General features: G+C 37.3%; 1 protein-coding gene and 1 pseudogene across 1 annotated transcript; both read right to left on the bottom strand.

Annotated features, from left to right (window-relative positions):
• LOC109230028 lies at positions 5,233 to 10,862 on the bottom strand (annotated as a pseudogene).
• On the bottom strand, positions 11,408 to 13,302 carry LOC109229045 (peroxisome biogenesis protein 7). Its single transcript, XM_019394350.1, has 2 exons — positions 12,654 to 13,302; positions 11,408 to 12,054 (listed from the first exon to the last, which is right to left on the bottom strand). Exons 1-2 carry the CDS (start codon positions 13,195 to 13,197, stop codon positions 11,648 to 11,650), a joined length of 951 nt encoding a protein of 316 aa, XP_019249895.1. The 5' UTR covers positions 13,198 to 13,302; the 3' UTR covers positions 11,408 to 11,647.

Genomic DNA, 14,628 nt, shown 5'->3' with positions numbered 1-14,628 from the left:
CCCCCCCCAATACACATTTTCTGCAAGTTTAAGATCTGAAATTTGAATTTCAAATTCAAATATTCAAATCTGAAGTCCTATAATTCAAACCTTCTCTTAGATCTTATTTTCTGCCAAAAAATCCAAAAACAAACGAAAATACAGTAGAAAATCCAAAAAACACTGTTACATTGCATTTTCTAGGTTAATTTTGAGTTCTATGCATTGATTCTCATCTCTTCTAGTTGCTGAAGTTTTCAAAGGGCTCCTAGTTCAATTTCGAGTAAATTTGAGGTCAAACAAGTGTGTTTTGGTTGATTTGTTGCTGTTGATTCCCTGTTACTCCTTCCTGGGTATTGTGGTTTGATTTGGGTTGAAATTGGCCCTATATCTGAACTGCTGCTGACCTCTCTCTTCCTCTTGTTACTTTACACTTCCAGGTACATATTCAAACCATGAGTTGATGTAGCTTTGAAGAGAAATGATGAAATGAAATGCTCATTTACTTGCCTCTTATGTAGTTGTTCGAGCTATCATAGTCAAATAGATAATAGTTCTTTTGTATTTGTTTAAGTTTACTTTTGCTTTGTGTTTACATGAACCTTGGTTTGTATAACTGGACTGAAATCGGACTGTTCAAGACCATTAGGCTTATGATTGCTCGTCTATTAGTAGCCTTAGTATAAAATAATCTCTTGTTTTAATTTGAGTCTTTGTAGGAGAGTGTTATGAGCTGAAAACTGATTCTGAAGTCATTAGAATGTTAGTAAATTCAGCCTTGTTATAACATTCAATAAAAATCAAATTGATCGCAAGCTGTTGATTGGAAATTGGATTTAAAATGGACTACATGTTCCTATTGATGTAAGATTAGGTGTTTTTGGTTTCAGTTGCATTAGACAGCTCAGTTCTTCATTTACAGGTTTGAGTCACATACAAAGATTCATAGAATGTGCTGATTGAAATTAATTTGGTTTTATGTTTGAGATTCTAAACTCAATACGTTGTGGCTGATTATATGAGTTGACTATTCATGTGGTGACTAAGTTCAAGGTTATTCGATTAGAATCAATATTTGGAATTAAAATCAGCCTTCCATTTAAATAGCTGTGGATTAAAATCAGTAATTGAAAATCCACATAGAAATCAATATTTGCTTATGAGCCCATGTATGCCAAACCTGACAGCTCCTTGCCTAAATAAGATTTGGGCCCAGGAATCTGTATGACAAGGGCCCAACGCAGGGCAGCCTTTCATGAAGCTGACGTATTCCTGGGCTAACCTTCCCGGCCCAAAAATGCTGAAGGTTGGGATTTATATTAAGACTACGGGAATAAATTCATAACCTAGGTTTTGGGCCTCCTAGTTAAGTAGCATGCTTGAGTTAAGAGGTTTGCCTCTTGTTCAAGTGTGGACTTGAACTTGAAGTCCAAATTCCTTGATCACTTTAAATAATAGCAATTGATAATATTAATTAATTAGGGCCCTTTAGAGACAAATTCAATAGAAAATCATAGTTTGCTCTAGGATGGCCTTTAAATAACAAAATGAGGTGCGCTACGCCAAACGAAACCCATAAGTTGCGAAGCCCTCTTTAAGTGCTTATATTAAAATACTTAGAATTCGGGACGTGCCGTTTAGTGAATTTCATGGCCTCCCGCAAAGATAATAACACGTTAGTCGCTGTAGGCGCGCTTTTAATAATTTTATCTTCCTAAATAAGGGTGTGCATTTCATGCAACCCAAATCCCAAAACGTTGAATAAAAATGTGTCGAGGATACGGGTGCATTCCATGTGACGTGATCCAAAAACACGTTTTTAAACGACGTTCACTTTCTTAAAAATTTGTTAACTAAAAGCGGTTAAATAATTTTTTAAAATTGCACTATAGGATGACGTGTATTAAAATCAGACTTTAGCCAAATATAGCAGTTGAGCGACCGTGCTAGAACCACGGAACTCGGGAGTGCCTAACCCCTTCTCACGGGTTAACAGAATTCCTTACCCAGATTTCTGGTTCGCGACTGTTAAACAGAGTCAAACCCTTTCCTCGATTCGGGATTCGAACCGGTGATTTGGGACACCATAAATCTCCCATGTGACGACTCTGAACCTCTTAATAAACGAATCCCGTTTCGATTGTCCAAACAATCCAAACAATTTAGAAGTAATCCTAATTACAATCCAGTACAGTACAACTTTCGTTTTAAAAATACAATGAATATAACTACCAAATTATGCAACTACTCAAAGTATAACAGACTAATGAAACAATACCGCTTCAGCGGAGATCAAACATCAAGTTTATTCCAATTTTTGGCTTGAGAAGCTACATCAGATCAGCTTTAAAATGTGTACCTGGAATTCGAGTAAATTGAAAGAAGAAGGAGTCAGCAATAGAAACAGACAGTCAGCAGTAAAAAACCAGTGCACTTGGATCAACTTTCAACTCAAAAAGGCCACAGCAACCCAGGAATGGATGCAGGAGGAATAGCATCAACGAAATAACCAAAATCAATTTGATAGGACTCAAACACACTCGAAAAATACTCCAGAGATCTCCAGAAAACTCCAGCAATCAAATTCTAGGCTAAATGATGCCAAATCAAATCCGAAATTACCCTAAAACTCTAATAGAGCAGTGTTTTTTGGATTTTTGCTTTGTTTTGAGGATCTAAATGATTCTAATTTAATAGGAAAGAACTTCAGATTTTCAAGCTAACAATTGTGGATTTGGTTTTTGAATTTTTGAGTTTTTAGGTATTCAAAGCTTTGGGGAATTTTTGGGGGAATTTTTGGGGGAATTTTAGGGCTGGAAACTTTTTGGGGAATTTTCAGATCGTGAAACTTTTGAAATTTTTCCGATGTTAAAACTTTTAGAAATTTTTGGGGATTTTTCAGATTCAAAAACCCTACAAGAAAAATTTTAAAAGGAAGAATTTCTTTGGATATAAACACTACAAGAAAGAAAGTTGAAAGAAAGGATAGGGATTAATTTCATTATTGATCAATCAACTTTCACTTTCTTGTACTTAAGTTACTATACTACTTTTTGTAATGAAAAAAAAAAGGTTCAAACTTCACCTAAGTATCACGAAAGTTACTAAACTATTCTTTGTAACTGAAAAATCACAGTTTTGCCTAAGTATCAAGGAAAGTGATCACACCAACTATACCTTATAAAAGGTCTAGCGATCGTTGCAAATATAATTCGATTTATTTGTCCGGAGTCGAATGGCACGGGGAATTAACTTACTAATCAAAACTACTCGCCTCGCAAGAATTCAAGTAATCAACTTCCAGAAGTATCGAATAATAAGTTTTTAGTGTTTACTAACTAAAAGCAAAGTAATTAAAATATTGTAACTTTGTTACTAATTAAGCAAATGATGTAGACAAGATTAGAGAAGTCTAGATTATGATTTTCCCAATCGTCGGAATCCTCCCCGCCTCCTATAATCTCGTCTAAGTACTCTCTACTGATCGTGAACACTTCAGGTGTCGTAATTCTCTTCCGATTAACTATAACAATTTACTAGATATATTCTCCCAAATTACGCTAGCTGACACTATTTTATCACTCACCGCCACGGGAAATTTTACCACTCACCGCCACGGGAATATAGAATCACATCTTCGGGGGGGATCCATGGTTCCATGCAGACAAGGCAGAACACACAAAATGAAGCACGCACATGTACGTGCATATCCCTACAACCAATATCTAAACTAACAAATCTCGTACTCCCAACATCAGCCAATCAGTGCTTGTTGTAACACCAAATTTACGGTAGAATGGAATGGAAACAGAATTTGATTAATTCATGAGATATGGTGATACTTAGAGCTTTAATCATATTAGCTTTCCCCCAATCTACAAACACAATAGAACCATCTTTTCCAATCGAACCAAGAAACCCATCAATACAATCCTTGCATCGCACCGACATTTGGTTCATTTCCAAACACTGCAGAGCTGCATATGACGATAAATAGACCTCATTGAAAATACATCGCTTTTAGCCTAAAAGGACAAAACATGAACGGAAGACTAACCTGGAATCAACTTAGATTCATCTGTTCCAGTTATACAATGATGAGAATCAAGAATAACATTAGTAGGCCATTTCTTCTAATAAAACATTTTTGCAAGTGCAACCTATTCATCAACAAATTGCTGAAATTTGTTTATCGGGTGCCACTGGAGCCTATAACATAGCAAATTGCACAAATTCATAATCAATAACTAAAAAGAATAACCGGAGAATAAGGATCACATCAATTTAGAAATGACAGCAGACCAGCTTAATTTCCAGCTCAATTAATCCAGAAATCTCCTAATATGTTCATCTCTAACCAATTTAATCGTGTTCTGTCTTTGAGCTAAAAAGTTCCTAGCTTTACATAGCTATGCCTAACACGCATTTAAATAGGTGCAAACAAAACTTAAGTATTAAAAAGAATCTAATTGTAGATGTTGTATATCTCTAACAACCTCGTTTGTCCGAACCTATTTTTGCCTTTTATAGCAATTGTGTGTATTATAAATTGTAAATCAAAATCATGCATTTTTCTTACTATGATTTTTAAAGTAGTTCTTTACTACCATATTATGAAAAACTTATCAGTTATAATAATTTTAAATATGCACTTTTTTATTAAAAAAATAATTAATCTACACATACAAATGAAAATTCATCCAAATAGAACAGGACAGATGGAATATACAGATCCTTCTAAATTCCACTTGATTTTTTTGCTCTCAATCTCCTCATAAAGACGAAAAAGTACATGCATACACAAAAACTAGCAAATTGCCAGCGCCAACGGTGCAGAAGCCATTAACGATGTCCACGAGTACAAGACCGGTGTTGACGTCGCCGGAGAGAAACAGAGGCTCGTCTTCCTCCACCGGATTCGCCACCGCTCCCATTACTGTAAATAATAATAATTAAAAAAAAGATTTACTTATTTTTGTATTATCAGTCTTTTGAGTTGCTTTTGCTCCTCCCTCTCTCTCTCTCTATTCTTTCTTATACTAGTACTAGTATAGTAGTATTGATTGGTTGATGTGCTCGGTCAAAGTCACAATAAACTTTTTAAACAACAATACTAGTACACTTGGTCTTTTATTTATTTATACTCCGATAACCGTCCATGACCCATAATACTTATCTCAATTATTTCATTGGGGAATTTCATCAACTACCTACTGCTTGTAAAAATTTGTCTTTAAAGATGAGAAAGAATGCTTCAAGAAAAACAGAGGTGCTACTTGTTATTAAACCAAAAAAGCTCACAAGCAAAGCTGCACTTCTAACATGGCTCAAAAGTTGTTTAACGATGATCTGAAACCGAGTTACTAAACTATATAAAGTTGTTCTTAAGTATTAACCAATACTTAATAACATCTAATTTGTATCTGTCATTCATCTCTCTCATGTTTATATCTAATAGTTCTAGTATGTTTGCCATAAATATCATCCTTGCAACAACATTTCTTGATTGACACAATAGATAAACTTCGTTTCAAGAAGGTGGTTCCCGGAGTTGTGTTGCTTTCACTTGTGATTTATGGGAATAGGCCAACCGACTGTACACTAGAACGTGAACGATCTTTAACTTCAGCTTTAGCCTCTAGACCATCATCATCTCCATGGCAATCATAAACAAACAGAATACAGAAAAGGAAGAGAAATAAGCTGCAGGACAAATATATGCTTATTTCCCTTTGCTACCATCTGGCCCATTAGTCCAAGCAAATGTAAAGGAAGTCCTTGAGAAGAAAATGAATCGAGGAAATTCTTTACAAGATTGAAATCCACATCTACTGGAGTGAACTCCTCTTCCATGCTTTCCGTGGCATTAGATGTTCCCCGCTCATATATTTGTATCTTAGCAATGTTATTTGTAACTAGAAATGCAATGTACGATGACAATTTTCACTTTCCGATCTTCCATCTCTAACTTAAAGAATATGGGGGGTGTCCGAGCAACAAGCTAAATGACTTTATAAGAACCATTTTCTACCAGATAAAACACTATTGCTAATGCTAAAATGATTTCGGGGCCCAGAATTGAACTGTAAATTTAACATAGCAGGAAAATTGCTACCAGCAGAAACCTGATCTCCAGGCAAGATCAGAAAACAAATACCTATTTAATCGAAAGTGTGGGCTAACCTCATCTTTCTTAAGAGATTGTTCATGTGCAAGGACAAATGTATTACTTAATGGGCTGCCCTCAATTCCTCATTCAGAGAGCCCGAATACGAATGCATGAAAGCAGCACCTTCCTCATCATCATCATCAGAAAGCCCGGCGATATCATTCTCATCTTCAGATTCATCTGCATCTCCAATAAATGTCACTTCTTTTTCTTCTTATTGAGCATATCCCACCCACCCCCAATCCTCTAGAATTTGTGGTAGGAGTTTGGGGTTGTAAAATAAGTGAAAAGGAAATTCAAAAGATGAACTTACACCAATACTATGTTAAGTTCCTCCAGGAAGAGGGAGGATAAGGGGGAGAAACTACCTGGTTGACTTTCCCAATATAGAAGTGATTTCTTGTCCATGTTTGGACAGATTAGAATTGGACGGGTTAAGCTTGTCATGGAGGAGTAGCTGACCCTTCACTATCATTTCACCTCCATACTGAACGAGAAAAATGATCCGGCGCCCCACTACCTTACCTAAAGCAAACCCAGCCTAAGGGGGACCAAGCCGCAAATCCCTCCCCCCGCCTGCACCTCCCCTCCCACCTTACCTATACATATATATATATATATATATAGTAGGAAAATTGACAAAAAAAACTGTTAGATATCCATCAAAAACTAGGCAATTTTTAGTTGGCACAGACACCAATATTATAAATATAAGCGAAAAATTCCAATCTGCATGTAAAGTTAATAAATAGCAATTTGGCTATTGCTACTAAAAAGATCGACTTAAAGAAATAGAAAAACGTGAGTCACCAAACTCCATATCCGATGATGACTCTTCTTCTATATCAACATCACTGCCCGTGTCTCCAGAGCCCTGACGCCTCACAAATGATTTTCATGTCTTCCATAAAGCGATCCACATCAAAGCCCACTTCCTTTACGCTCCTATAGGAGGTAGAGAATAGGCCGAAATGAGTTACTGGAGGATGGGACGCACATGCTTCTTTGTTCACCAGTTTGACTAATTACACCTTTATTTTCAAAGAGATGTTGCTAACATAGAATATAGATACAGTAGGGTTAACCAAACTAGCCCTCCTTATATCTATTAGAAGGAACTTAATTATTATGACCAGATTTAGGATGCAGTCTCTTGCTTCATAACTATCTGATCTAATTCTACCCTTGCACCCTAGAATACGTACAAAGACAATCACTATAATCAGCAAGTCAGTTAATCCAAATAGCATAAACCCAATAATTATAAGATGTTACAATGTAACCTCTTGTCAGCAAAAAAAAATAAAAGAGATCAAGCATATGATACTCCACGTGTAGAAATGAGAAGAATGAAGGACAAAAACCTGTCTTATGGAACCTCTGCACCTTCATAGCTGGCCACTTTCGTAACAAGTGCTTGCATAGACTTTGATATATCTTTAAGATCAAAATTATCAGAACCATTGTTGGGCCCATCCTGCTCTTTCGATTTCTGTTTCCTTTTTGAATTGTAAAGTTCCATCTCCTTTTGCCTCTCTTGAAGAGCGGCATTTAGCTCATCCTCCCCATCATAAAGCCATGAATCATCATCAGACGGTGGCAGCTCCTGATCCTTAAAGTCATCAGCAGACTCAGGATTGCCAAGGATCTCATCTATTCTTCGAACTGGTGCACTTAGTATATCACTGCTTTTCTAAATAGTTGGTTAATAGCACGTTAAGGAATACTTATATGACATACAAGGGCATCTCAGACAAGATTAATACTCCCTCCGTTCCAGTTTATGTGAACCTATTTCCTTTTTGGTCCGTTGCAAAAAGAATGGCCCCTTTCTAAATTTGGAAATAATTTAAGCTTAAACTTCCAATTCTATCCTTAATGAGAAGCTTTTATAACCACACAAATACTCTGGGCCCCATTTTAACTTATTTAGGACCACAAATTCCAAAAGTCTTCATTTTTTCTTAAACTCCGTGCCCAGTCAAACAGGTTCACATAAATTGGAACAGAGGGAGTATAAACAGTAATATCAGCATATCAAGCAATAAGAGGAGAAATTGGTGAAAATACAAGCAAAGAGAAATGTGACCATTACAGTAAACAATACGACCACATCACTTACATTACATTTTCAAGCTTTCCTTTTAGTAAGGTAAGAAGTAATAATTCAAAGACTAACAACTGGACAAAATGTGTTTCTCTGGAAGAATCAGATCATGGTTCGCATCCAGCTCCAACTTTCTTTTAAATAAAAAGGGTAAAAGGTTTACAAAATCCGGTATCGTTACTGTATACACAAATTCTGCTATGCAGATGCTTCAGATTTTCCTTTTTCACATCTAGGACACATAGGAAAGTATACAACATTTTGAACTTGTAATGGAAGTCCATAGCATATGGTAGGTCATACGATGTATCATAAATCAACTAAAGCTACACAGATACACTGAAGAGACATTTTAGCCTAGGATAGGTGAAGCTGCCAGTGATACCACATAGATCCTGACAATGCAATGTCCATAATGTTTCTACCTGATGTGCAGAAATTTTGTACTATGAACACGATGGCATAACTTATTTTTACCCAAATCTGCAGATATCATTAGTGGTGCTCTTACGATGTCACCCACATTTTTGTTTGTTACTTCATTACAAGAAGCCATTGCATACACCCTCCCCCAACCTCACTACAAACACACAGACAGACACACCAAATGCCAAATATAGCTCAAACTCATCCTACCCAAGTAACCAATTGTATCAAGTTTATGAAACAAATTCTAATAGTGAACTATTTTTTCATCGAACGTAAATGTGCATCTTCTATAATTTCATCTTTAAAAAATCAAGATTTATACAAACTAACAAACAGCAAGTAACCTTTCTCTAGCATGCAGTGAACTTTTCTTGTAATACTCCTCAGCATTCTGCATCAATCTTTTATACTCCTTTGATCCTTGCAACAGCCCTTCAAAATATCCACTCCGTTCAAGACTCTGCTTAAACACCTCCCAAGTACTCCCTCCATTTCCCCTAATCCCCTGCTTCTTCCTCAACTGATACATCATCTCAAACCCACAAGTAATTTTCATCTCTAGCTCAGCATCCTCATAACCCTCCACATCACTCCTAGGTAGCAAACCCAAATAGCATTTCGGCGCCTGAAACATCCGCTGCACCAACAGTGAATTCATTGCCCTAGACATCCTGATCACCACCCTAACCAACTCCTCCCCACTACCCCACCCCCTAAAAACCTCTCCATCTTCGCCGCGAACTTCATTGTATTGATATCACTACTCAACAGCTAAAAGAGCATGAGGAGGGCAATGTAATGTTGCTTCACACACTTTTTAGGTCATTAGTCAACAGTTCCCTGGACAGCGAAATAGGGGTGACTTCCGCCACGTTTGCAGTGCTGAGCTATTACGTTATTGCTCATTGGGTTCTTAGAATATTGTATTCTGTTTAAATGTGCTCATTCTAATTAATTAAACTCAGAGTTCTGGTGTTAGTCATGTAGCAGATTCTTTCATTATTTTTTGGTTATGAAGCTGGAACATGAGCAAGTATTATTAATAGTCTCTCTCTACGTTTGGCCCGTGCTCTAGTTCCTTATAAAGCAGGAAATATCACCCTATGTCCTTTTTGAGGTGTCTCTTTAAATTTTGTCCGCTTTTAAAAGAACTTTTTCAGACACAAGTGGAAGACTAGAGCCAGCCTCTTCTTGCTCCTCCTCCTCCTCCTCCTCCTCCTCCTCGCTTCTTCTTCTTCCTCTTTTTCTGCTTCTTTCTTATCTGAAGCTTGGTACAAGCAGTTTCAAACTCAAAACCATTGAACTGAAGTTCAGTTGCAGTAGTTTGGAACTTCAAACCACTGTTTAGAAGTTCAAAACTAATCTGATTAAACCTTTAAAATACTGTTTCATAAGTTCAGAGGATTGTAGTTGTATGTATGGCACAACTCTAAATCCTGATCAATTTCAAGCTAAAAAAATCCAGAAAAATAACATTAATCGTTTTAACTCTATCTCTTGCCCTAGTTTCCAGCTGCTTCTTTTTTCCCTTTTCTCTCTAAACTAACATCAGAAAGGAAACTTCAACTTGCACAAGACCCTGTAAGCATAAAGAATATAGCAAATGTTGATTCCAGCAGCAAAACCTTGTGGAGACCTGAAACTTGAGATACAGATATACTGACAAGGAATAGCATTGCCAAATCCTCATAGAAAGGACCTTGCGCTTTCTACATAGCCGAACTGTCTTCAGGCCTTGAATCGAACCCATCATTAAAAAGTTAAAAGTTAAAGTTTACTTTCTTCTTCCCAATACAAGACTCAATATGCTTGTCAACTGATCCTTCTACAAATATTACAATACTGCTGTAGTTTACAATAGCAAGTGAGCAATTTTCTTTGTTTTTTCCTTTTTTTCTTCTTTGTTGTGGGGGGGATAAACTTACCAAGGGTCATACCCGCTGCTACTAGACACTGCTTGTAAGCCTGATGCCAGTAGAAATAAATCTACCCAGGAAAAAGAGTTTGCAGTCAGATCAAAGCAAAGTATACAAGGACCACAGTTACCTAGATTAAAGAAGGTATACTATCATCTGTAGAGAAACATGAATAACTTCATGGAACTTATACCAAATAGGAGGTTAATGATTCAGCAGAACTCCGGCATGATACTTCTTCAGGAATCAAGAGCATCTCCATGTTCGCGTAAAGGTATCACCCTTCAAATATTAACATCTGTCGACCTCAACGCCTCAACCCATAGTCTCTCAAAATAATCCACAGCAATCAATACCATAATGTAATAGCCAATGCAACTTCTCATAAAATTGAAAACCGAATAAGAAGTCACTTTGAACATCAGCAATTCTTTATCCTTTTCTCCCTACAGAGAGTGGTTGAGCATGTCGAGTAATTCATTATCCCTCAAAATGCACCGTAAGGACAATACAACCCCCATTACTTATTGATTGAAATATAACGATCCCACAAGCAAGAAATTTGAGAAGAATTAATACGATCCAATAAAATAAGAATGAGTCTTCGTGATTGATTAGCAATGCATCTCCCAGAAGAGTCTGGTTGAAGGCATTTAAGTAAAAGTGTCGTTCAATTGCCATTAAGCAAACAATCTGAAGAAAGACAATCAGAAGGATATTGCCTTCTATTTGACTTTTACCTCACCCACCGCCCCTAATAAACTTCTGAAGAATATTCAAGAAATTCAGGGAACTGACATTCCAAACTTGCAACAAAGAACCCAAAGGAATTGAATACAGTGCATATTTTCTGAAACATCTAAGTTGTTTAGTGTAAATGTTATTCATCAAGGTTTTATTATAATCTTAAATGCAATGATACTTCAAACTATTTTACAACTTCAACAGAAGACATGATAAGAAACTAAAAAACAAGATCTGGTATCACTTCCTCTCTTAAAATAAGGTACATTAAAGTAAAAGAAGAAAAAGTTTGACTTCCCTTTTTCAGGGTGCTCTAGGGTCCATTCCATGTTGCCAAACATAAACAAGTTCATCCCATCCTGTACTAGCCAATAGCCCTTCAACGAGAACGCTCATATCAACTCCGACAGCAAACTCTGTGTGATGATCATACCTCCCAATAAGGGCATCTTCCACCATGTAATCCCACATGCAAACAGTCATGTCATATGAACATGAAACCATCGCACTCGCTCTATGTGGCGAAAACCTCACTTTCCTCACTGCATATCCATGCCCATTAAGCACGGAAATTGGCACTCTATAATTCCTAACATCCCAAACCTTGATTGACTTATCAACTGACGCGGTTGCAATGATACAATCATCATACTTATTCCAGTCACATGAGAGAATTTCAAACTCGTGTGCAGGCAGAATCATGGTAGACCCTACACAAATCATGAGTTAAATGAATTAACAAAATTCTAACAATTTAAATGGAATACTCATACATGCAGAACAACTTCCAAGGACATGACCCTTGATAGAAAGGTGTGGAGGTCGAGAATTATGGTAGAAGGTTAGTAGGACGTTGAGCATAATCTCTTTTCATACCTATTGTATCATCCCGGAAACAGCCTCTCTATCCCCTCCGGGGTAGGGCTAAGGTCCGCGTACATTCTACCCTCCTCAGACCCCACTGGTGGGATTATACTGGGTTGTTGTTGTTGTATACCTATTGTATCATCAATATTCTAGCAGTTTCTTATACGTAGATCTCTAGTACTACCGGTTGTCTTTTTTGCTGTGTTTGCCTTATTATCATGCTGTTGTTACTGCTTCTTTTTAACATTGGCTTCACCATTGATGTGTTTCTTTTCAATTATATTGTGACTATACTTTTTTTGAGTCGAGGGTCTCGGAAATTAACTCAAATTAACAAATTTTTTCTTAAGTACTCATTCAAAGCAAAGATCAACCAAATACATCCTTAAAAGGCTGTATGAACCAAACTATCGATCAAGGAAAATATTTGGGGGAAGCAAACCTGGTTCACGGACATCCCAGATACGAGTAGTACAATCCCCAGAAGCAGATGCAAAAATATCAGCATGCCTTGGATTCCAAGCTGTGGAATACACACAATAAGCATGCTCCTTAAAAGTCCGTACACTAGCATTCCTGTCCACTGTCCACAGCTTCACAGTATCGTCCCAAGAAGCTGACAAGAAGGAATCTTTTCTCACTGTATTATAATCTACAGCGTGTACTTCACGTGTATGTTCCTTGAAGGCACGAATCGGGTTGTTGGTGGGAGGCAAAGAAAGGTCGTAGAGCTTCACAGAACCATCGCCGCTTGCGGCGATTACGAGGGAATCGTGAGCTTCAGACCAGCAAACGTCGTAAACGCCGTCAGCGGTGTCGTAAGCGGCGATTTCCGATATGGGTCCGTTTGGAGTGAGCTGAAGAATGTGAACTCTGCCGTTACCAAGGATGCCGAAATTCTGTGCGGTGGCGACGGCGATTTTGTTTTCGTAAAAGGGGCTGAATTTGACGGAGTAACCGTTAAAGGGGGTTCTGAATACCGGCATCTTAGTCGGTGGTTGGTGGTGCTGGTGGTTGGGGGATTAACCCTTTGGTTACTCGATGTAACTTCATCCGCTCGGGAATAGGAAATTTTATTATGTATAGACGGACGGACTGTAACTAAGGTGGGCCGGGCCGGGACTGTGTTATTTGGACCCGTACGGGTTTGATTTCGGGCCGGTTTCGGACTAGGTCTTAACGGGTTTAATGGGTTCGGGTTCATCCGGGTAAAAATTGAACCGTAAGGGTTATGGGTTGAGGGGGCCGGGCCGGGTTTATTGTTTTTTTAATTTTTTTTTTTTGGAATTTTGTATAACTATTATAAGTTATATTAATACTTTGTATTAATTTAAAGAATACAAGGAAGATGAGAAAAAATTGCACTTATTGGAAGTGCTACTTTTATTTCATAATTCAAATTTCAAACTTACAAATTGAAAGGTTTACATTTTTAACAACAAGTAAATTCAAAGGTTTTGCATTGCCTTAGTAAGTTCGTCATAATCAATATGAACTGAGTGACCTTCTTCTGGAGTGTTAAATTCGGATGGGTTACCATGTGTTAATATATCTCCAAGTTCCTCGTCTTCTGGGCTATCAACATCTTCACGTCCTTGATTTCTTCTTTCTGATCTAATCCAATCTCTAAAACATACTAAAACTTCCAAAGCATTGCTTCCCAATAAGTGACGGGTGTCTCCAAGTTGTTGTCTTGCTTGGCTAAATAGCACTCTCCGATGCAACAGTTGAAATTGGCACATTCAGCACGTCCCGAGCCATTGTGAAAAGAACAGGAAATTGCTTTCCGTTCTCATGCCACCATCCCAACGGTGAAAATTCCTTTGTGCGGGGCTCTTTTTGCTTCTGCAAGTAGAATTGAAGTTCATCAATGTTCCTGCAACTTGTTTGAGTGTTAGAAAATGTAAAAAAAATATTAAAACTATCATCAAAGCCTTCTTCATCATTCACAGTAGCAGAAGTGCTACATTGCATAGTAGGATTAACATTGCCTACAGTACGAGCAGCATCATTAATTACATTTGCATAATAATTATATAATTTCTGTAAATAATCATTTAGGTTGTTCATAGAAACATATAAATTTGGGGTTTCAGTTTCTCCAATCTCTATATAAATATATAAAGAAGGGGGTATTTATAGTTTTAGAGAAGGTTAATTTTGTAAAATCAAAAAAAGTTAAAAATAAAATAAAAAATGGCTATTTTTGCAATTGATCCGTTGGCTAACGGATCAGTTCAATTTCTGACCGTTGCCAACGGTCAATGGGACCCACACCTGCCAAAAATTAAAAAAAAAAACAAAAAAAAAATTCTAGCCGTTAAACCGGGCTGGTTAAATCGCTTACATGTACTGTTCATCAGGACTGGGCTTACCGGGTCCGGTTAACCGGTGAAAAATTTTAAACGGTACAAACC

The sequence above is a fragment of the Nicotiana attenuata genome, chromosome 7 (genome assembly GCF_001879085.1).
Source record: "Nicotiana attenuata strain UT chromosome 7, NIATTr2, whole genome shotgun sequence".
NCBI lineage: Eukaryota > Viridiplantae > Streptophyta > Magnoliopsida > Solanales > Solanaceae > Nicotiana > Nicotiana attenuata.
The sequence above is the reverse complement of the archived record's forward strand: the minus strand, read 5'-3'. Positions and strand labels throughout refer to the sequence as shown.

Bases quoted from the DNA above. Each gene is read 5' to 3' on its own strand.
- LOC109229045 (XM_019394350.1), bottom strand. From the start codon at position 13,197: ATGCCGGTATTCAGAACCCCCTTTAACGGTTACTCCGTCAAATTCAGC. The intron at 12,055-12,653 runs GTTTGCTTCCCC...TGATTTGTGTAG, and splicing joins CTGGGATGTCCGTGAACCAG to GGTCTACCATGATTCTGCCT.